Below are 24703 nucleotides of genomic sequence, written 5' to 3'. Positions count from 1 at the left end.
CCTGGCTGCTGATTCCCAGCTCCTCCTGCAGCTCCCAGGCTGGAGAGGATTTCCAGAGGGACACTGAAACACAAGATCCTGGAATTCTTTCTGCTCACACTCCCAACAAAGGGGGTTTTGGTGTGCTCTGGATTCAGGGAGAAAATCCAATGTGCTCAAGCTTCCTGGGATCAGGGCAGTGAATTCTTTGATGGTGCAGGGCCCTCAGTATGTTGGAGAAACCTCCAGGGCTCAACATTCCTCCATGGGAGAGAAAAGATCAGGAAAAGGGAGGGATGGAGACATCCCCAAGGTCTCCCCCATGTGCTGGCTTGTCAGCAAACCTTTCCAAGCCAGAGCTGCCAGTTGTTATTTGAATCCCTTTCCCAAGGCTGTCCATCCCCAAAATCCACAAACAAGACACCCAGAGCAGAAATTTGGGAAGGGTTTGGGAGCAGAATTTCCTCATTTCCTCCCCTCAGCAAACCCGAGGAAGGGCTGAGGAGCTTCACTATTGGATTCTTTGGGAAACAAAATCCAAGTCCTGGCATTCCAACTGCTCTGGGCCTGGCCATGGCCATGGAATAGGACATTTCAGGCCATGGAATGGGACATTTCAGGCCATGCTGTGGCTGCACAGCTCCTCTGGCTCTCCACTGTCCCAAAATTTTACTCCTGGACATCCAGAACCTCTCAGAGCCCATGGGACAAATTGGGCTAAGGACAACCAAAAAGGCTGGAACACATCCCAAGGTTTCTCTTCCTCCACAGGGATTTATGGTCCCTCAGGGCACAAATATCCCTTTTTTTTCCTTTGGCACAAGTTTTGCTCAGTCCCAGCACTGCTCCAGTTTGATCCCTTCACCTCCATGCAGGTGTTTGCTGTCATTCACTTCCCAAAATATCCAACTCCTGGTCTGGGCTCAACAAAATGCAACTCCCACTCCACCTTCTATGAAAACAAAAACAAAAAAAAAGTATTTAGAAGTCTCTATTAGAAACTATCAGTTATGAGGAAAATTGTACCTGCAGTTGAGAGGTTTATAAATAAATCTGGGTGCTGCTGGGACAACCCCACTGCAGTCCCACTCCTGCCACCCCAAAAAATGGGACAACAATTTTTGTCCCAAAAACGGGACAAAAATCCTGGAGAGAGTAATTTATAGAAAATGTATGGAAGATGATCAGTAATGTCAGGACTCTTGTCTACAAATTGAGCATTAAATGTGTCAAGTCTGGCTGGCTGCTGTGCATATTTCAATTTTAAGAGCATGCAGATACACACCATTGAATTGAGGAGTCTGAACCACCAGTGCTCCCAAACAGAGAAATCATTTCAGATCACCATAAAATATTATTGGAATGTAGCAGCTTTTAAGCCTTATCACATTGAAGGGTACTGTGGACTTGGTGAGACTTTTACTTGTATAACCATTGAGAATCTTGTTGCATTTCAGAGTTGAATTTTAAAAAAATATTAAAAATGTGCAGTCCTCCACTGAAAACTAGACCCATGGTAATGTAGAATGTGACAGAATCTTTTCTTGGGAGGAAATTGAGTACTTCTTATTAATTCTGCTTTGGTGTCCAATAGCTCAAACAAGAAGTTGTTGGGGTAAATTTAAAAAGAAAAGCCCAGACAATGTGGCAGGAGAGTTCCTGCTGTGCAAACCCAGGGCACCAGGAATATTTCTGTGTCTGCTCTGGGGTGCCCTGACCCCCAGGGCAGCGCTGACTCTGACCCTCATCCATGGAGAAAGTTTCCCAGACTTCAACATAGACTGGAATCCACAGAAGTGTGAAATAGATTATAGAGAGCAGTGCAGGTGCATCACTTGGTGAGAAATTGTGGTTTTGGGGTTTTTAGTCTGTTGTGGATGGCAGCAAGATGGAGGGCACAGGGTGTTGTCCTGGGTTTCTTCTTCATGCTGCTTCTTCCTCCTTCTCCATGGGTTTGGGTGGCATTTTGTAATTGGGCAGAAAAGTCCCCACTGCAGCTCTGTGGGATCAGTTATTGGGTTAAAAGGGAAAATAATCCAGGTGTCAGTTCTTCATTGGATAGTTCAGTCTTAAAAGACCTTGGAACAAGAGATTGCTGGCCATTTTGTGCATTCTAATGAAAAGCTGCAGAACTCACAGCAGTGAGACTGTTTGACTGATAACAAATAATAAACACCTGAGTGCAAACATGAAACACCATTTCAAGTGCCTTCAATGCAAACCTAGATAAACCCACAACTGGCACTGCCACTCCAGGCCTTGCCAGGGGCTGCCCAGGGAGCTTTGCAGTGCCCATCCCTGCAGGTGTCCCCTGGAGGTGGCACTGAGTGCTCTGGGCTGGGCACAAGGTGCCCGTGGGGCACAGCTGGCACTCCATGGGCTGGCAGGGCTGTGCCAGCCCCGGGGATTTGGGGAACAACCTTGAAACTGGAACAAATTACTTGGAAAATTTAAAACTACACCAAAGAAACTGAAAAAGGACAAATAAGCAACATTTTGGCGTTTGCAGCCTCTACTGAGTTTCATGGAGTGGAGCTGAAATCTTAAGTTATTCCCCTTCCTGCTCAATCCAAATCCAGGGCCCAAATTCCAGGTGTGAGGCAAAATCCCTTTAAACCCCAAACTTTCTGTCCACTTTGTGATTAAGAAAACCTTTGAGAAACCCCTGGGTAAGCCACATTCTTGCAGCTGGCACTTTCTACCCCCAAAATGTGAATTTTCAGCAGGGAAGGCAGCCCAGGGAGCCCAACCTGGGGCTCAGATTCCCAAATCCAGGGCTCCTCCTGGCTGAGCTCATCCCTGGCTGGGAGCCAGGTCTGTCCCACAAGGAAAAATCCTGGAAAAGGAAAGTTCTGCCTGGAGCAGGCAGCAATAAAAGCGTCTCTCACCCAGATTCAGCTTCAGGCAGTGTGGAGTGTATTCCCTCTGTTCCTCCAATGATAAAAAAAAAAAAAATAAAAGAAAGAAAAAAATCAAATAGAAAAAAAAAAAAAGAGAATTAAAAGAAAAAATAAAATAAAATTTAAATTAAAAAAAATATGGAAATACACCCAAACAAAACCCACAAATCCAGACATTCATAACTCTTGAAGGAAGATGTAGGGAAAAAGAAAATGTTATTCTTTTTCTGATGCATTTAAAAAAAATTAAGATATTCAGAAGAACTGGTTTCTTTTCCTTTCCAAAATTCCACATCTAAGGAAAAAAAAAGAGCACAAAAGCCCCCTATGAATGATCCAACCACTGGATTTACATCAGAGCAGGAGGTCTTTATATATATAAAAATAATAACACAGATTTTCCTCCTGTTTTCAACAAAAGAAAGGCAGAAAAGACACATGAACCCTTTATTCTGATGTTTTTTCCCAGTTTGAAATGTCCACTTGATGGCAAAGTGAAGCATCTTTGATTCTCCTGCTCCTACAAAAGCTTAGGGAGTCTCTAATTCCCACCTGGAATTTTCTGGTCTTACCTAAAAAGGAATTTTTACCTGTGCTTTGAACATTGTTTACCTTGAGGACCATGAGGTGGCTTTTGGCAGTGAAAGTTTTGGGATTTTTTTATATTTATTAAAAAAAAAAAAAAGTCAGGTTTTACTTTTAATCACACTTTTATTGCCTTTGATTTCCTCCCAAACAACCCCCACAGCAAATCACATCCTAGATTTCTATATTTCCACTGCAGACTTCTTAATCTCTCATGTAAATCTCCATATTCTGGAGTAATCTCTGGAAAAAATGCTATTTATAGCATCCTGCTGCTGGAGAAATCTCCATTATCAATGTAATGCTCCGAGAGAAAAGCAAATCAATTTGCAGAGTTGTCAAACAGCAAGATAAGCACCCAGATTAAAACTATTCCAATTATTCTAAACAAAAAGAAACCTCAATTGTTACAGTAATGAAGATCCTGTGTCAGACCACACACATCCCATGGCCAAAAGTGATTGTTTTTTGATTTTTGTGATGGAGTTATCACAAATCTTTTCCACAGCAGCAATAAAAAAATGGGTTAAAAAAGGTTTCAAACAGCTGGGATTTTCAGTTTTTCTTGGCAGAGAGGAGTTTGTGCTCAGGGCTGACTGGCAGGATGCCACTGCACTCCTCTGCCTTGGCCAGGGGGCGTTTGATGAAAGCTCTTCTGATGACATCGATGTCCCGACCCAGGTGATCCATCATGGGGGACACCAGGGAAGGGGGAGCCTCCAGGTCTATCAGGAAATACCTGCAAGGAGAAGCACAGCAAATCAATCAGACAAAATGTGTTTTGGGGATAAAATCCACCAAAATACCTGGGCTGGGACAAACCCCACCAACATACCTGGGCTGGGACAAAATAAACCAAAATACCTGGGCCAAATCCACCAAAATACCTGGGCTGCGACCAAAGCCACCAAAACACCTGAGCTGGGACAAAATAAACCAAAATCCCTGGGCCAAATCAGCCAAAATACCTGGACTGGAACCAAATCCACTAAAATACCTGGGCTGGGACCAAAGCCACCAAAATCCCTGGGCTGGGACAAAATCTACCAAAATCCCTGTGCCAAATCCACTAAAATACCTGGGCTGGGACAAAATTAACCAAAATGCCTGGGCTGGAATAAAATTAACCAAAATACCTTGGCTGGGACAAAATCAGCCAAAATACCTGGGTTGGGACCAAAGCCACCAAAATACTGTGCTCGAATAAAATTAACCAAAATACCTGGGGCAAATCCACCCAAACACCTGAGCTAGAACCAAATCAGCCAAAATACCTGGGCTGGGACAAAATCCACCAAAATACCTGGGCTGGAACAAAATTAACCAAAATGCCTGAGCTGGGACAAAATCCAGCAAAATACCTGGGCTGCAATTCAAGGAATTCTTCTGGGGGGTTTCTTAAATGAGAATTCCTAATTTTTTCCTGCTCCTGTGGAGTTTTTTGGTGGTTTTTTTGGTTTTTCGTTTTTTTGGGTTTTTTTAATGAGGTTTCCTAAGTTTTTCTGCTCCTGTGGTTTTTTTTAAAATGGGAATTACCAAGTTGTTTCTGTTCCTGTGGAGTTTTTTTAAATGGGATTTCCCAAGTTTTTTCTCACATTTTGGTACCTGGGGTGTTTGAAATAAAAGCTCAGGGCTAGCTTGATTTCAATGATGAGAAGTTCAGTTGAACTCTGGTGGAATCATGGAATATCTTGAGCTGGAAGATGTCCCACAGGACCATCCAGACCCCCCAAATTCCCAGTTTTTCCCTGGGAATGTCATCCCAACACTCCTGGAGCTCTGTCCAGCCCTGCTGACCCAAGATGATTTATGGGGATTTTTGAAGGACTTTTGAATAAGTTAGAGATGGAACATGGATGAGTTCTGAGGTCCATTCCAACCCAAACCATCCCATGGATGGGTTTTGAGGTCCATTCCAACCCAAACCATTCCATGGGTGGTTTTTGAGGTCCATTCCAACCCAAACCATTCCATGGATGGGTTTTGAGGTCCATTCCAACCCAAACCATTCCAGAATCCCCCAATTCTCCCAGCCCACCTCCCCATGGAGCACCACACAACCCAAAAGTGACATCTCTAAATGAAGACACGTTGTCCAAGCAGGACCAGATGCCCCAATTTCATCCCAAAACTGCCCCTGACAGAGAGGACTTTGCTCTGCAGGAATTTTGGGTTTTTCCTAAGTCAGCTCCAGCAGGAGCATCCCATGTTCCCAAAGGTGATCCTGGAGGGGAAATCTCCAGGACCAGAAGGAAATTGGGAATCTGAAGGAGGTGGGGCTGTGAACAAGCCCTGCTCGTGCCCTTCAGGCTGCACTGGGGTCAGTTTTTTGCATCACATCCCAAATATTGCACCCCAAGAGCCCCATGGGGCCAGGAGTGACTCAGGATTGCAGAATCCACCCCTGGAAAACATGGGAAGAACACTTTCCCTCAGCCACCACCCTGATCTCACAGAGCAGCCACGTCACTGCCTCAACTCATACCCAAACCCTTCCCAGAAAGTCCAGAATTCTCCATGGGAGGGGTAGGGTGGTAAAAACCCACATGAAACCCCAGATCCTGAGGTGGGAGAGGAGCCCAGCACTGGCTGGGTGTCCCTGGAGCCAGGGCAGCAGTGCCAGCCCATCCAGCCCAGCATTCCAGGTGCCTGAGCTGCAGGAATTGCCCCAGGATGGTCCCAGGAATTCGGGGCAGTTCTGGTGGGCTCCTCCTCCTCCTCCTCACAAACCCCCACAGCAACAACATTTGGCTTTGGGAGCCTGGCTGCCCACTGCTCTGTGGGCTCCAGGATGCAGAGATGGAATTCAGGGACAGGAACCATTTCCCAGCCTGGCCAATTGTGTGGAAGTGCAGCCCAGCAGGATCCGAGGATGCACCCCCTGAAATCTGGGAATGTGGGATTGATCCTCTGGTAAAACCACTGGTGAATCCAGCAGATGCCACCTGAGCTCTGCAGCTTTCCAAATCCTCTCACCTCCAGAATTCCAGCTGGGGATTCCTGCCCCTCTCCCTGATCCCACTGCCATCCCCGCCCTGCATCCTGAATTCATTCCATTCTGCCCAGCTCTCATCTGCTGCTTTTCACTGCGCTCCTAAAACGGCGAGAGGGCTGGTTTTTGTGTTTTTTGGTTTGTTTTGTTGGGTTTTTTTATTTTTTTTTCCCCTTCCAAAGGCTGCTTTGCAACTTTGTGCTTTCTCTGCCATTAGCAAAGGGTGGAAATTTCCACTGACGCACTGTTGATAAGCCAAGGAGAGCAGGGGGGGAAGGGAGGATGAGCTGTTCCAGCAGATCTTTCTGACTCCTCTCAGGAAAAGGTATTTTATCAGAATTGCAGGCGCTGGGAAAAACGTGGGGTTTCAAAAACAACCACCTCTCTCCAACGTGAGCAAGATTGCCTCCCTGTGCCACGACAAAACAAAGGGAGAGAGAGAGAAGGGAGAGAGAAGCAGCGTAAAAAAAAAAAAAATTTAAAAAAAATTTTGATTTCTTCAGGAAAGAAAGAAGGGCTGGAAAAACAATGAGCAGCACAACAGACATCCCTGAGGAGATCTGAGCCCCTTCCCCTCAAACCTGCACACTGAAATCAGCTGCCAGGAGGCCAGGGGGGTTTGAAAGCCTCAAACCTTGGTTGCAGGCAGTGATCTGTGACCCCACACTCTGCTGTTTGTGCAGTAAACAACCCCAAATCCCAGCGAGACAAAGCCAGGGAAAAATACAGGAATGCAGCAGGGAAAGCACCTTGTTCTTGCAAGGAGAAATGCAAAAAGCATTTGTGCTGTCCAGGAGTCACCAGGGGAGAAATGCAGGAAAATTCCACTGATTCACCGTGAGCCCACAGTTATTTTTGTCCTCCTGCTTGACTGCAAACACAAGGATGATTTAAATGCAGGGGAGCAGACTGGAACACATTAAAACAATGCATTAACTCCAAAAAAAAATTAAAATGTAAGATGGTCTCGAATAAAGGAGGATGTGCCTTTGCATATGAGGGAAATTAAAAAAAAAGGACCAAAAAAAGAGCCGGGTTTCATTTCTCAAATTTACCAAATTCAAGCCAGAAATTGTTTGAACCTCGAGTCCTAAGGATGCTCAAATCTGTTGCTTTCAGGTGGCCAGGGTAAGACTTCAAGGATCCTGGATGAAAATTCCCTTTGAAATCCTCCAGGAACACAACTCTGGGCCAAGGGGAGCAGTGAAGATGTGGTGGCCTTGGAAGAGGCTGTGGGGTCCCAAGGTTTTGGCCCCAAAACGTCTCCCTTGTGAGATGGTGGAAGATCCAAAGGAAAGAAAATGTTCTGAGGAACAGCAGAGGAGAAAGGAGCAGAAAACACCTGGAGGAAACCACAGCAGGAGCAGGAGGAGCTCCACGTTGTCCTCATTAAGGTAATTCCACAAAAATAATTTTTTTTTAAATGTTTGCTACCTGAATGTTCATTTTTAGGACCATGGAAATGGGGGAATTTGCTTTGTCCCTCCTCAGCGGGGCAAGCTCATGGATTGTCAGAAGGACCAGGACAAGTGTTGCCTTTAGCTTTTATAAATATGGCAGTGGAAATTCCTTGAAAATCTGGCAAGGACCAGATCCAACCCAAAAGTTGGACTTTAATGACCAAAACTGAGCCACAGCAATGATGGGAATGATCCAGAGGTGTCGGATCTCAAGATCTCAGTCCTGAGGTGCTGAGCCACCGAGACCCTGGGGGGGCTCGGGAGTCCTGGAATGTTGCCAGAAGTGTCTGGTAGCTAGACTTTAACCCTACACAGGAGACGACAAAGATGAGAGCTTCACCGAGTGAATGGTGAAGGGATTAGTTAATTAGAGGGTGAGAAACAGAGTTTAAGATTTATGTACAGGGGGGTTTAGAGGAGTAAGATGGAGGAATTGGGGTGTGTCCTGCCCTCCTTCTTCTTCCTCCTCTCCTCCATCTTCTTTGGCCACAGTGGCACCTTTGGATTGGTTATTACTAAGAGTACACCGAGTTATAAGAATAGATAGTATTGAGGAAAAATGATAAATATTGTATACGTAACAAAGAGTATAAAGATACGTGGCTGCCCGGGAGGGCAGACAGTGTGCCCATGGCTGACTGCTGAGCAGATCTCTAGTAGCTGAAAGAACATCTTTTAGATAAACAATTAATAAACATAAAAACCAGAAAGAAGAACTGAAGCCTCTTCTCGTCCTTCGATACGCGGGCTGCCCCAAGGCCACTCTGGGCCTTTCCAGGCCCCTCAAACAGCCGAGATAAACCAGACATTTGGCGGTCCCTGGCTGAGCTCCACCACCACAACCTTTCGGGGGGAGAAATCCGGACACAGAGGGAGCTTGGTGAGAGATACACTCACAGCCCCAGCAATGGCACTTCCCCAATTCCATCCACAGGCACCTGGTGCTCAGCTGATTGACTCATGGAAAGATGTTTCATTAATTCAAAGATCATTAAGAACAAAAGAAATTAAAATGAAAGTCACCCCCCCCCCCCCAAATGGTGGCTGGTTGCCACCCCACCAAGCCCAGTGGCCACCACACTCAATAAAGAGCTTTCACAAGGGTGCCACAGGATTTGGGGCATCCTGGTGCCCTCACAGCACCAGCTCTGCTCAAGGCCTCTAAAAAGCACCAAAATTCCAAAGGGCACTTCCACAGCTCAGGTGGAAAGGAGAAAACATCCCAAACATTGCAGGGCTTTGATCCCATATTTACGGGCAAAAGTAATGGTTCAACTCATCAATGAAGAAAGCCCCATCTAGTGCAAGAAGACAATCAGCTGAGCAGAAAATACTCCAAATGTGCCTAAATCCACAAATATTCCAGCTGCCTTTGTTCTCCTCCAAGGGCACTGCACAGCCAGGACACTTTTTTTGCCCAAACAGCTCAAGATGTTCTAAAATCCAAACAGCAACAAAAAGTTGGGTTGGGAATTAAATTTAAATTTATTTTGAGGGGGGTTAAGTGAGGAAAAGAGTTCCTTTTTCAGATTAATTAAGCTCCTTTCATGTGTTTTTGTTTTGCCCTCTTTGGTCTTCAAGAGCCATGAAAGGCATCAAGAGGCTCGACTTGAGCGAGGCCAAACACGTTTGGAGAATAAAGAAAAAAACATGAACTGTGCATAATTTGGGTTCAACAAAGGGTGGGGAGAGGGCTGTTCAAACCTGTGAACGCTCCAGAGAACACTTCTGACAGGTAACCATTATTTACCATTATTTCACTCTCACAAATCAAGGCAATCACATTGCGCCCAGGCGGTGGGGATGATCAGAGGGCGCTTCAACCTCTCCATCCGCGTGGAAAATTTCATCCTGCCACAAGCAGGAGGTTTAGAAAGGAATTGTGCAACTTCCAAAGCTCAGCTGCTCTGTGGGGAGAGGCAAAGCCTGAACTTGTAAGAAAATTTATATGGAAATGTCTCCACAGCAGTCAAAAAAAATCCCTGATGAGCTCCCCAATCACAATTCCTGGATGATAATTCCTGATCAACTCCTAAAATGTAATTCCTGGGTGATAATTCCTGATCAACTCCCCAAATGCAATTTTTGGATGATAATTCCTGACGAACACCCCAAACTGGATGAGAATTCCTGATCAACTGCCCAAAATGCAATTTTTGGATGACAATTCCTGATCAATTCTCCAGATTCAATTCCTGGTGATAATTCTTGATGAACACCCCAAATTAGGTGACAATTCCTGATAAACTCCCCAAATGCAGTTCCTGGATGAGAATTCCCAATCAGCTCCGCAAAATGCAATTTTTGGATGATAATTCCTGATCAACTCCCCAGAATGCAATTCCTGGCTGAGAATTCCTAATCAACTCAGAAATTCCTGGATGAGAATTTCTGATCAATTCCCCAAATGCAATTCCTGATAAACTCCCCAAAATGCAATTTCTGGGTAAGAATTCCTGATCAACTCTCCAAATGCAATTCCTAGGTGATAATTCCTGATGAACTCCACAAAATGCAATTCCTGGGTGAGAATTCCTGATCAACTCCTTAAAATGCAAATTTTGGATGATAATTACTGATGAACTCTCCAAATTGCAATTTCTGGATGATAATTACTGATCAATTCCCCAAAATGTAATTCCTGGATAAGAATTACTGATCAACTCCCCTAAATGCAATTCCTGGGTGAGAATTCCTGATGAATTCAGAAATTTCTGGATGAGAATTCCTGATCAACTCCCCAAATGTAATTCCTGGATGATAATTCTTGATAAACTCCCCAAATACAATTCCTGATAGACTCCCCAAAATGGAATTCCTGAATGATAATTCCTGATTAACTCCACAAAATGCAATTTTTGGATGATAATTCCTGATCAGTTCTCCAAATGCAATTCCTGGCCAATCATTCAGGATGAACACCCCAAATTGGATGATAATTCCTGATGAACTCCCCAAATGTAATTCCTGCATGGTAATTCCTAATAAACTCCCCAAAATGTAATTCCTGGATGATAATTCCTGATGACCTCCCCAAAATGCAATTTTTGGATTATAACTCCTGATGAACTCCACAAAATGCATTTTTTGGATGATAATTCCTGATCAACTCCCCAAATGCAATTCCTGATAAACTCCTCAAAATGAAATTCCTGGATGATAATTCCTAAAAAAACCCCCAAATGCAGTTCCTGGGTGACAATTCCTAATAAACTCCCCAAAATATAATTCCTGCATGATAATTCCTGATCAACTCCCCAAAATGCAATTTTTGGATGATAATTCCTGCTAAACTCGTCAAAATGCAACTCCCGGATAAAAATTCCTAATAAACCCCCCAAATGCAGTTCCTGGGTGATAATTCCCGATAACTCCCCAAAATGTCATTCCTGGATGATAATTTCTGATCAGCTCCCCAAAATGCAATTCCTGGGTGACAATTCCTGCTCAATTCCCAAAATGCAACTCCTGGATGACAATTCCCAATAAACTCCCCAAAATGCAATTCCTGGGTGACAATTCCTGCTCAATTCCCAAAATGCAATTCCTGGGTGACAATTCCTGCTCAATTCCCAAAATGCAGCTCAGCAAGAACAAAAGCAAGCCCTGGGTTTGCTATTTCAGAGAGCACGGGGGCTGAGGAGACAACTGTGAGTGAAGAGCAAAACAAAAAGATGAAGAGGCAAAGCAAGCCAATAACAAAAGAAAATTGCCATCTTTTCAAACTCAAATTTGAAAGCAAGGAAAAAAAGAAACAACAAGGCAATGAAAAACTGGCAAACAGAACATGGGAATTGTTATGAATAATCAGAGTTTTGCTGGAGAAGTCATAGGTCATGGAATGGTTGGGTTGGAAGGGAATTGAAACCCACCCAGTGCCACCCATGCCATGGCAGGGGCACCTTGCACTGTGCCAGGCTGCTCCAGCCAGGCCTTGGCACTGCCACAGAAAGAAATGTGCAACTCAATAAAATAAAGTGAATGAAATGATGAAAATGTGGTGAGAAAGGTGTGAAACATTCCTGTGTCCCAGGCAGATGAAACAGAGGGAAGCCCACACATCCCAAAACCGAGGGGAAGGGAAGGCCCTGGTGCTCCATCAGTTCCCAAACCCCGAGCAGGCTGAGCTGCATCACTTTGCTCCAGAGCTAAGAATGGAAACACTGAAGTGGGGCTGAAAACCAGCAAAAACTCTGAAATTCCAACCCCAGTATTCCAAATTCCACCTCAATCCCCCATCCCAGCTCCTGCAGCTCCACAGATCCCTGACCTGCGGATCCTTGGAGCCACCACCTCCCCGGAGGAATGTGTGGATCTATTTTGGTTTTTCCCTGGTTGTTCTGGAGCTGCCTTTGGATCCTGTCCAAAGTCAAACCCCCCAGCCCAAGGGGGACCCCAAATGCCCCCTGAGCCATGGAGAGGCTCAAGGGTGGGGTTGGGGCAGGGCCAGAGCAAACACAGAACCACAAAGTGCCACCCCCAGTGCGCTACTATCTCTTTACAACCTGTTGCAATCTGCTCTGCTGTGCTCAGAGGGATTCAGAGCTCCTGGAGCATCTCAAACAGCAAACAGAGCCTGCCTTCAACATTCCTTCCATTCAAAACCTGCCACACACCTCATTTAAATCAGTTGGGTTTTGTTTGTGCCAGCCAGAAACACCTCTGGGACAAATAAAACCACCAAGTACCTTAAAAGCAACTAAAAGCAGCTCGTTAATAACAAGGAGTGATGAGTAAAAGAAATGTTTGGCACAAATCTGTGGGCCAGCAGGAGAGAAAGGTTGGGAATCTTCATTGAAATACATTCTTGCCCTGGTTTTTCACATTCTGGGCAAGCCAGGCTCAAAGTCTCACCTAAATTTCCATACCTGGAACCTGGTCCTTGGCACATTTTATCCAGCCACGAGCTGAATTGTTACAATTTCAAACCATCCTCTGAAATACTTAAAAACCAAAATATTCGTGTTCCACCATGAATAAAATGAATGTGAATGAGTGGCAAATTCAGTTTAAAGATCAGTAAATCAGGGACTGAAAAGTCTGATTCTTTAATGAATCCACACAATTCCCAAAACTCATTTCACAATTTCAAAATGACCAAATTTTTATAATGAGCTACAGGCAAGACCTGTCAATATTAGGTCTTCCAAAAAAAAAATAAATAAAACAAAAGGAGGAGGACGCCCAAAGAGATGCATTTCAGAGAAAAAAACCTAAATTTTAACACCTCATCCTCAATGAGCAGGATCTCCTGAGAGGGAATAACGCCATTGTTTGTGGGATGATCCCATTGTTTGTGGGATGATCCCATTGTTTGTAGGTGATCCCATTGTTTGTAGGATCTGGGGCTTCAGGAGAGTCACTGCTCCTGCCAGTGACAGCTCAGGGCCACAATCCCCCTGGGCAGGCTTGGAGAAATCTGCTTTACACAGCAATTGCCAGAAAATTCCTTTTCTCCGGGAAGTCTCCTGGATATTGTTCCGTTTGTAACAAGCCTGTATTCACTTTATATCCCCAAAATCCCAGATGGTGCTGGAGCACTCCAGAGTTCAGGGAGAAAAAAACCCTTTTTTTAAGGACAAACCATCCCTCCTGCTGATTTATCAATTTGTATTTTCTACTTCAACTCTTTCCCTATCTCTGAAATCCCCACCAAAACCTGCACAAGCTTTGCAGGGAAAAAATCAGGGAATGGTTTGGGTTGGAGGGAATTAAAGATCATTCCATGGGCAGGGAAGCTTCCAGCAGCCCAGCTGAGCCCAAACTCCATTCTATTCATTTTTATATCATTATATTAAATTCATTTGCATATAATTAACCAGCCAGGAGATCCAAGGAAATAATGGATTGAGTGTCCATCCCAAATCTCCAACATGCTATAGGAAAATAAATCTCCAACTAACTACATGCTAGAGAAAAATAAATCAGTTAAATAAATCAGTAAAAATAAATCAGTTAAATAAATCCGTTAAAATAAATCAGTTAAATAAGAATCAGGAAAATTAAAAAAAAAAAAACTTAAAAATATTAAAAACCTAAAACAAGCAAAAAACTAAAAGCTTTGGAAGATTCAAGACGCTCTCCCAGACACTCGTGAGAATTCTCACAGAAGCCTCTTAAGATAATTCAGAATAAACCAAGACTAAGGAAAATTGGAATATTCTGGATTATCCAATGTCCCACTCCACACCAACATGCTCCAGAAGGGACACAGGAGAATTAGAAATTGCCTGGGGAAGAGAAAAAATTCCAAGATTTTATGGAAAATCCAGGAGCTTAGGGAGGTTTCTGGAAAAGTTGTTTATTTTCTTTTTAATTTTGTCCTATTGAAAATAAAATATATATATTTTTACAGCTGCTGTAAAGTAGAACTGGCTGATTTTATAAGGTGGCTCCAAAACTGATCTATCACTTCCTATTGATGGATAATGTTTGATTTCCTGAATGTTTTCTTTTCCAGTATAAAATACTGCATGGTCCAGCAGGAACCCACCCTGCCTGTCCATGGAGCTGCAAAACCCTACAGGAAAATCTCCAGGAATCCCACAGGAAAATCCCCAATCCTCAGGAATTCCCAGTGCTGCCAGTGCCAGCTCTGGGTGGGAGATCCCAAAGAGAGGCACCCAAACCTTGTCCTGCAGCAAAGCAGAGATCTGGATCCTGCCACATCCAGGGGGGGCAGGAACAGGGACTGAGAAATATCTGGGGACATCTGAGCTGGGAGGAGGAGGAGGAGGAAGAGGAGGAGGCTTTGATCTTTCCTGCCTGAAGGTTGCAATGATTGGTTCCTAAAGCCTTGCTTTACTCAGCACACAAAATCCACCTGCCCTGGGGGCTCTGCAGGCAGGAGGGGTTTGCTCAAAGCTCTCTGGGAGAATTTGGGAGTGCTGGGGTGTGGAGAGATGGATCTGCTCCATCCCAGAGCCTCCTGAGGCCAGTGGGGATCAGGAGAGGGATTGGGGTTGGGTGGGGATGGGATTGGGGTTAAATCTGGGGTTGGGATAGCAATTGGGATGGGATTGGGATGGGGATTGGGGCTGGGATTGTGCCCCTCAGGTGATTCCCCACCTGCAGAGCTGCCCCAGCCCAGGGAGGAGCTGGAGCTGCTGCAGAGCCCAGAGGAGGCTCCAGGATGAGCAGAGGGATGGAGCAGCTCTGCTGGCAGGAAAGGCTGGCACAGCTGGCATTGCTCACCTGCACAGGAGAAGCTTTGGGCTGAGCTCAGGGCGGCCTTGCAGGGCCTGGAGGAGCCCCAGGAAAGCTGGAGAGAGACAATTGCCAGGGGATGCAGGGACAGCACACAGGGAATGGCTTCACGCTGAAAAATTCCAGGTTTAGATCAGATATTAGGAACAATTTCCTGCCTGGCAGGGTGGGCAGGACTGGGATGGAATTCCATCCCTGCATCCCTGGCAGTGCCCAAGGCCAGGCTGGACACTGGGGACAGTGGGAGGTGTCCCTGCTATGGCAGGGGTGGCACTGGGTGGCTTTGAGGTCCCTCCCATCCCATCCCATCTCTGACCCCACCTCAGTCACTGCCATTGTGCCCGTGCCTGTTTTGCTCTCCTGCTCCATGTGGGATTTTCCAAACCATGCCTTGACCCTGGCAGTTTTGCAATGCAGGATGAAATCCTGTTGCAAGCCCATGGGAGATGAGAAATTCCTGTCTCAGGACAGAATTAGTGATGACCTCATCCTGCTGTCAGAGCAGAAGCATTTTATAAACATGAAAGCCTTTTCCAAGGGCAGCACAAGGAGCTGCTGTCCCTCTCCTTGTGCCAGGGGGGAGCTGAGGCACAGGGATGAAATTCCAGTGATTTTGGGAGTGGTTGGATGACAGTTTTTGGCTTGGGTGGCAGCACTTCTGCAGGCCAGGTTTTAGGTTCTTCAACAGAAGACAGGAACATCTCCAGAACTTTGGAGAAGAGAGGAAGAGAAGCCATTTCTGCAGGGGAGCTGTGCCAGGCCCTCATCACCTCCACAGGGAGGGATCCTCCCCAGAAGCCCATCCAACCCTGCTCTCTGGCACCGGGAACCCATTCCTCCTCTCTGTCACTACATGTCCTTGCAGAAAGTCCTCTTTCCTCCTTTTTAAAGTGTTCCTTAAGGTTCTGGAAGGGCTCTGAGGCCTCCCTGAAGTTCCTCTTCCCCAGGCTGACGGAACAGGAGTGTGCTGGAGATCCCCCCTTCCCCTCTCACCATTCCCACTCGGCAGGAGCACCACAAGGTGCTCAGAAGAGGGAATGAAACCAGGAGGGACCCCATGAGAGCTGATCCAAGGAGGACTTTGCAGCTCTGGAGTGCCCTGAGCTTCCCCAAGGAAGAGCAGGGCTGGCCAAGCTCCTGTTGGATGCTGCAGGATCGGGAGCAGCTCGTTAATTGTTAATTGTTAATTGTTAATTGTTAATTGTTATTAGGATTAAGCAGCCCCAGCAGTTGCTTAGCAACATCTCCCAGGCCTTGGAGAGGCAGCAGCCATTTCAGAGGTGGCCTCAAGGACCAAAACCACCCTGGGCATGGGATGGGAGCTGCAGCACCTCCCTGTGCACTGGGGGTAATTCCCATTTCTTGTGTTTCCATAAAACACAGGATTACCTTAAACACCCTTAACTGAGGGGCTGGGGGGGCTCACCTGGAGAGGAGAAGCTGCAGGGAGAGCTCAGAGCCCCTGGCAGGGCCTGAGGGGCTCCAGGAGAGCTGCAGAGGGACTGGGGACAAGGCCTGCAGGGACAGCACCCAGGGAATGGCTTCCCACTAAAATGGGAGGAATTTAGGTGGGATATGGGGAAGAAATTCTCCCTTTTGAGAGTGGTGAGGCCCTGGCACAGGGTGCCCAGAGCAGCTGGGGCTGCCCCTGCATCCCTGGCAGTGCCCAAGGCCAGGCTGGACGCTGAGGACAGTGGAAGGTGTCCCTGCCATGGCAAGGGTGGCACTGGATGATCCCTAAAATCCCTCCCAGCCCAAACTATTCCATGATTCCTGACTTCATCAAATCCCAAAACTGCATCAGAAACACAACCAAGCCTTACAGGGCACTTTAATGTTAATTATTAACATTGGAGGAAAGGATCCCATCCTGCCAACTAGGAGATTAGGCTGAGCTTTATCAGAAAACAGCCTAAAAATAGTCATTTAAAAAATAATAATATTGTTTATGTTGGGGAAAGTTCTGCAGTGCAAACACCGCTGAAAACCACCACAAAACTGACAGCACTCAGAATAAAACACACACAACATACAGACAACACACCCAGCTCCTTGCTGAGAGCCCTCCCAGGTGCCACCTGCAACCCAAACATCCCCAAGGGCCGGTCCTGGTGTCCCTGCTCCAGGAGCAGCAGGGACAGGATGAGGGAGGAGGTGTCACCACGTACCCCCCTCTCTTGTGGCGCTCCTTGTGCTTGGTGATTTTGTAGGGCAGGGACCTCTCCCCCAGGTTCTCCAGGCTCCTCACGATGGCTCCTCTCTCCATCAGAGCCTCCACGGTGCGCTTGAGCACGGCTGCGGTCTCAGGCTGGAAAAGAGAGAGAGAGAAAAGTCAGGAATTCCTGGAAATCCGCGTGGTTTGTGCGCTGCACTTGCACAGCTCAGCACTTGGAGAGGAGGGGCTGCAAGCCAAGAGGACAAAGTGGAAGCATTGAGGGAGAGAATTTTTAGGAGCACGCCGTGGTGGTGTTTGAGGGTCTCCAGGTGCAGGGAAGAATAATTTTATATTATGTGTTTGGGGGTCTCCAGGGAAGAGATGCGAATCTTGACTCTGTGTTTCAGAAGGCTGATTTATTATTTTATTATATTATATATAATATATATTAATATATTATATACAATCTATAAAAATATATACTATATTATATATATTATATATTAATATTATATATAGTATACAATATAAATAGATATTATTGTAATAAATATATCTATTATACATTATATATAATAGAATACATACAATATATAATACATAATATATATTAATATATATTAATATATATTAATATATACAAATATTAACAAAAATTAATATTACATCACTATATTAATATTACTATAAATAATATATTAATAATATAATATAATATAATATAATATAATATAATATAATATAATATAATATAATATAATATAATATAATATAATATAATATATTCTATACAATATATATTATATATTCTATATATAGTATATATTAATATTTATATACTATATATTAATATTCATATACTATATTAATATAGTGTATGTATGCAATATATACACTATTATATATTATATAATAATATAATATGCTATTATATTATATTTTATTACATTATATTATATTATATTATATTATATATTTTATGTTACGTTATGTTATGTTACGTTATGTTATGTTATGTTATATTAATATACTAAAGCTATACTAAAGAAAAAGCAAAAAAAAACATTTTAAAAGCTAGGAAAGAAAAGAATGAATAATAAAAATCTTTTGATTAACTAAAGTCTTGACACAGCTAGACCTGTGATTATTCATTAAGCAAAAACAATTCACAAACTAAGTAAACAATTCTTTAAATCACATTCTAAAGTAACAAAACATGGGGAAGCCAAAGCTTGCCAGCCTCTCAAGAAAAAAAAATCTTAGCAAAAGTAATTTTTAAAAAATATATCAGTGACAGCAAGCAATTCCCCAGGAACGTTTCCTGCCATTTCCAAGTCAGGCCCCAGCAAAAAGAAGATGAGTTCATGGATTTGACTCACCTGGAATCACTTGCTCTGAGCCTTGCACAAATCAATATTCCTAGCAAAGGAAAATGATGGATTGGGAACAGATTTGGGGTCCTTGCACTGTTGTTGTTCATTAATATTTCAAGTGATCAGTGTGGGGAAAACACAAATCCATGGCTTGGTATGGAGACAGCAATTAGCACCATTATCTATAAATTATATACAATTTACATCCTTATTTACACTGCATGTAACACTTAGGGAACCATGGGATATCCTGGGCTGGAAGGGACCCACAGGCCCTGCACAATCAAACCCCAACAATCCCATTCTGTCCCTGCAGGGGTGTCCAAGGGCTCCTGCAGCTCTGGCAACCCTTCCACAACCTCATTGCAGGGAGCTGTGGAGAGCAATGACAAACCCTTCTAAGCTCCATGCAGATTTCAATGAAATCCACTAAAATATTGTTGGGTAAGTTCCCTGCCCTCCATCCCTCACCCCCCAGTGACACAGAGGTTTTTTGTCTCTTTTCCACATGCCCAGGGATCAGCACATTCCCTGGGTGCTGCAAGGCCAACTTGAGGTGCAGTTTCTGAACACAACCAAGCCAAAGATTTGAGCCCCATGTATTTAAAAACAAAACCAGAGAGAAAGAACAAGAAAAGAAAGCCACAGATTTCTACATTCAGGATTGTAAAATTTGCAACCTTCCCCACTTGTGGCCATACTCTGAAAACATCAACTAATTGTTGGGTTGGAAAGCTTGTCACTATAATCCCTCTCATTCTCCCTATCCCAAAATTGCCATGGTTTACCCTGGCTTGCCTAAAGCCATCACCCAAACTAAAAATAAGCTGAACTCTGCTAACCAAGAGATCCACAGACACAGGTTCCTTGGTTTGCCTCAGAGCCAGCCCTCTTGGGGACAGAGGAAATGGGGCCTGCCTGGCTCCCAGCTCAGGAGCCACAACATTTTTTCCTGAACAGCCCAGCTCTAATTCCAGTCCCCCAGCCTAGCACCAATTCCAGCTCCACAGCCCAGTTCTAATTCCAGTTCCAGAGCCCAGCTCTAATTCCAGTCCTACAGCCCAGCACTAATTCCAGTCCCTCAGCCCAGCACTGATTCCAGTCCCAGAGCCCAGCTCTAATTCCAGTCCCACAGCCCAGCACCAATTCCAGTCCCAGAGCCCTGGGGAAGGAAGAGGAGCCAAAGGAGCTGCTGCTGCAGAAGGGATGAGGAAGAGCTCTCAAGAGCAGGACAGCCTGGTTTGGAATTGCAGCTCTGGACACCCCTCCTGCCCCCAGGGCAAAGCAGAGCCATTCCCAACTGCTCTCACCCCTGGGCAGCCTTGGCAGGGACCTGGGGCCACACCAGTGGCCCACAAGTTGTCACCTTGCTCTGAAAGGTGCAGTCCCAAGCTGCACCAAGGGAAATACAGGTTGGAGAGCAGGGAAAAGGTTTTTTCTAGCAAGGGTGAGAAAGTTCTGGAATGGCTGCCCGGGGAGGTGGTGGAGTCTCCATTCCTGGGTGTGTTTAACAAAGCCTGGATGTGGCACTGGGGGCCAGGGTTTGGTTGGGGTGTTGGGGCTGGGTGGGACTTGATGGTCTTCAAAATCTCTTCCAATTCTGTGAATTCTGAGATTCTGGGAAGAATCCTGGGAGGGTCAGGCTGGAAGGGCCCACAGGGCTCACCTGGAGCCACCTCTGGGTCACCCAGAGCAGAGGGCACAGGGTGGGCCCAGGTGGCTCTGGAACGTGCCAGGAGGAGACCCCAGCCTCTCTCTGGGCTCTGCTCCAGCTCGGGCCCTGCCCAGGGCAGAAGTTGTGCCTCCTGTGAGGGAATTGCTGGGCTCAGGCCCTGCCCGTGGCTCTGGGGCCATTGCTGGGCCTGGAGCAGAGCCTGGGCCTGCTCTGAGCTCTGCACACAGGGACAGACACAGGGACAGACACGGGGACAGACATGGGGACAGACACAGGGACAGACACGGGGACAGACACAGGGAAAGGCAGGGACAGACACAGGGACAGACACAGGGACAGACACGGGGACAGGCAGGGACAGACACAGGGACAGACACAGGGACAGGCAGGGCTGAGAGCTCCTCGAAGAAGGAACCAAAGGATTTTTGCCTTCAGATCCAAATTCCCTACTCCTCTTCCCCCACATGCTTCAGAGCCACCCAGAAGAAACCTGTTAACTCCACATGTCCCACCAAGGCAAACATAGCCCCAGGTGTCACACCAGCCACAGGTGAGGGGGCGGCCTGAGCACTTTGTCCTTAGTTGAGCCCACCTCAAAACCTGTGTCCAATTCTGGTCCTGCAGGAGAGCCCTGGAGGGGCTGGAGCGTGTCCAGGGCAGGGAACGGAGCTGGGAAGGGGCTGCAGAATCCCTGAGGGAGCTGGGAAGGGGCTGCAGAATCCCTGAGGGGCTGGAAGGGGCTGCAGAATCCCTGAGGGAGCTGGAAGGGGCTGCAGAATCCCTGAGGAGCTGGAAGGGGCTGGGGCTGGAGCAAAGGAGGCTCAGGGGCCCTCGTGGCTCTGCACAAGGCCCTGCCAGGAGGGCACAGCCGGGGGGGTCGGGCTCTGCTCCCAGGGAACAGGGACAGGAGCAGAGGGAGCGGCCTCAGGCTGGGCCAGGGCAGGCTCAGCTGGGACAGCAGCAGCAATTTGCCCATGGAAAGGGAGCTCAGGCCTTGGCAGGGGCTGCCCAGGGAGCTTTGCAGTGCCCATCCCTGCAGGTGTCCCAGGAATGTGGGGTTGTGGCCCCTGAGGATTTTGTTTAAAGGTGAGCACACCACTGGTGTGCTCCATGGTTGGACTGGATCTTCTTAAAGGTCTTCTCCAACCTCAGCAATTCAGCGATTCTGGCCTCTCTCCTCAAGGCCTGTCAGCTCAGCACAATCCCACCCAAGAGCAGGAGCTGTTCCATGCACACCTGGGGGTGCCCCATCCCTTCCCCCCAGGATTAGAGCCACAAATGCCCCAAAAGAACCAAAGCAGCACCAAGCTTCTCATCCTGAGGGGACATTGTGCATAAAAGGGAACAAAAATGCTCCCATGGGTTCTGTCAGTCCCACAGGACTCACCTGGCAAGCAGGAAAGATATAAATGAAAGGGAACTGGGGAAAAAAATGGGAATTCTCTGGTGGCAAAGTGGCTACAGGCATGACCATCAGCCATGAAGCTCAGAGAACAGCCTGGAGACAAACCAAACGTGGAAATGAAGCCTTTGGAATGCTGATGCCTCCTAAAACACAAGGAGCCACCTGCCTGGAAGCAGAGCTGTGTGAAAGGACTCAGCTCCACTGCTCCTTTTTCCATCTCATTTCCCCCAGAGCAGTCCAAGGGATAGAAAATCCAGCACTGGCTACAAAAAAAGCTTTGTCAACCACCAAAACCTCCTCCAAGGAGAGTCTTTGGAGGGAGAAATAGAAGCAAACACCAAATCCTCAGCAGCTTTAGGGCTAGGACAGTTCTCAAGTTCTTCTGGCCAACAGGAAGCATTTAAAGTCAGTGGGCACATCCCAAATTATAAACTGGAATAACTCCATCCTAATTACTTGATTATCCCTTCAATGTAGTAACAGCAGGATAAAATTATGTCTTTTTTTGGGTGCTCAGCAGTTACAAAAGGTTGGTCTGGGATTATTTACTGAGGTGGAAATCAAAGAAGGCAAAATTCATGTTTAGAAGGAAGCTGCAATTCCAAGCAGCAACACTAAGGGGGAAAACCATTTATCTGGTGTCATTTACTACTTAATAAAACATTAAAAATTATTAGTGAAAATGATTAAATACTCTCCAAATACTGTAAAAGCATCAACAACCCAGAGCAGCAGCCCCAGGTTGGGAACAACCACTCAGGGCAGTCAGGAAAGGTCAAAATCCAGATAAATGCAGCATTCCAAGGCAACAGCAGATGTGGGAGCTGGGCTGAACCCCTGGGGAAAATGGGCTGGGCTGGAGCTGGAAATGGAGCAGTGGGAATGGGGAAAACCTCCAAACATGCCTGGAAGTTCAGGGGTGGGGAGGGATCCCAGATTGGATTGGGATGGAGGGACCCCAAATCCCACCCAGTGCCACCCCTGCCATGGCAGGGGCACCTCCCACTGTGCCCAGTGTCCAGCCTGGCCTTGGCACTGCCAGGGATGCAGGGGCAGCCCCAGCTGCTCTGGGCACCCTGGGCCAGGGCCTGCCCACCCTCAAAGGGAACAATTCCTCATTGCCAAGATCCCACCCAGCCCTGCCCTCTGGCACTGGCAGCCATTCCCTGGGTGCTGTCCCTCCATCCTTGTCCCCAGTCCCTCTGCAGCTCTCCTGGAGCCCCTCAGGCCCTGCCAGGGGCTCTGAGCTCTCCCTGCAGCTTCTCCTCTCCAGGTGAGCCCCCCCAGCTCTCCCAGCCTGGCTCCAGCCCCTCTGGACTCATCCCAACATTCCCAGACCTTTCGTGGAGCCCCTGGATGATTTTAGGGCCAGCAGGATGCAGGGACAGAAGTTCCTGTATCTACAACAAAACCATTTCCCCAAGACAGAAAAAGGACAAATGGGAAAACCTCAGGTGCTCCTGACCATGCCAGCCTTGCCATGTTCCCAGCCCACAGTGAGCGACCACAGGAGCAGGAGAGACCATTCCAGAAATGGCACACAGAAAGTTACAGCGGGCACATCACCAAAAATAACTTGGGGGAAGTGATCAAAATTACTTCTGAATTAAAATGAGCACCCCATCCTCAAACCAGACTTTAATTAGCATTGGGTGGTGGGTAAGGCAAAGAACCAGATATGAACACGAAGCCCACGGGCCTGGATGCAGAGAAAGCAGCAACTTTTAAACTCAAAGTGATGCCTGAACTCTTCTGTTCCCAAATCCACCTTCTTCAAAGAATCGACATTATATGATGAATTTTTTGTAAATTTTTAACAAATTGTTTAAAATCAAAGGAGATTATGGAAGAAATTAAACTAAAATCTAAGGAATACAAGTATTCTATAAATACCAACCCATAGTTAAATTAAAACATCAATCCCAGCACTGAATTTAATTCATTTTAGAGAGCTGAAAGCCTTGAGAATTTCTAAAAAGAAGCCTAAAAAGGTGCCTTTAAAATCTGAAATTAACAGCAAGCAAATCCTCCATGATTTAGGGTGATTTCAATGATTTATTACTGGAAACAGTTAAAGTAACAATTGCCCACAATGTCACAGAAGGGTTGGAAGGGATTTAGGGATCATCCAGTGCCATGGCAGGGACACCTTCCACTGTCCCAAGCTGCTCCAAGCCCTGTCCAACCAGGCCTTGGGCACTGCCAGGGATGGAGAGTCCTCAACTTTCCAGGCAGAATCAATTCAGAATCAGTTAAACCTCAGAATGAATTAAACACCTTCCCTGAAACTCCAGAAAATTCAACTCTTCTTCCAACCTCAACACATTCTAATAAGGGCTTCAAAATTGTCCTTATCAGGAAGTTGCTGAGAAAAAGCTCCCCAGGAGCTCCAAGTTGTGTTTCTGCCATGACTTTCTGATGTGAATATATTTCAGCAATTTACTTGGTATGTTCATTAAGCTTAATTAAGAGTGGAAAGGAAAAATAATGAAATGCAAAGGAAAAAAGACATGGAAGGAATATGCCCCCTTCTTCCCCATTGTTCCCCAGTTTTACAGACTGGGCACAGCACAGGGGCTGGGATGTCCCCATGGTCAGCTGGGGTCCCTGTCCCAGCACTGGAAGGAGCTGAAATGGAAAATCAGCCAATTTCCCAGAATTAGAGAATCCCCAAATCCCTGGGTTTGGAAAAGATTTCCAAGCCCATGCAGTGCCAGCTGTGCCCACCTTGTGCCCAGCCTAGAGCACTCAGTGCCACCTCCAGGGCACACCTGCAGGGATGGGCACTGCAAAGCTCCCTGGGCAGCCCCTGCCAAGGCCTGAGCTCCCTTTCCATGGGCAAATTGCTGCTGCTGTCCCAGCTGAGCCTGCCCTGGCCCAGCCTGAGGCCGCTCCCTCTGCTCCTGTCCCTGTTCCCTGGGAGCAGAGCCCGACCCCCCCGGCTGTGCCCTCCTGGCAGGGCCTTGTGCAGAG

At 46.4% G+C, this 24703-nt stretch overlaps 1 protein-coding gene across 1 annotated transcript in view; it reads right to left on the bottom strand.

The window, feature by feature from the left end:
• Positions 1 to 3570: 3570 nt before the first annotated feature.
• MRPS6 (mitochondrial ribosomal protein S6) overlaps positions 3571 to 24703 on the bottom strand; it is a 44822-nt gene continuing 23689 nt past the window's right edge. Inside the window, exons 2-3 of the mRNA XM_074533320.1 lie at positions 17291 to 17430; positions 3571 to 4203 (exon numbers count right to left, since the gene is read on the bottom strand). Coding sequence (XP_074389421.1) covers positions 4020 to 4203; positions 17291 to 17430 — 324 coding nt within the window. The 3' untranslated portion in view covers positions 3571 to 4019. The remainder of the gene's footprint in view (positions 4204 to 17290; positions 17431 to 24703) is intronic.

Source organism: Zonotrichia albicollis, chromosome 2 (assembly GCF_047830755.1).
Source record: "Zonotrichia albicollis isolate bZonAlb1 chromosome 2, bZonAlb1.hap1, whole genome shotgun sequence".
Taxonomy (NCBI): domain Eukaryota; kingdom Metazoa; phylum Chordata; class Aves; order Passeriformes; family Passerellidae; genus Zonotrichia; species Zonotrichia albicollis.
Note: the sequence above shows the minus strand (reverse complement) of the source record. Positions and strands in the feature narration are given on the sequence as shown.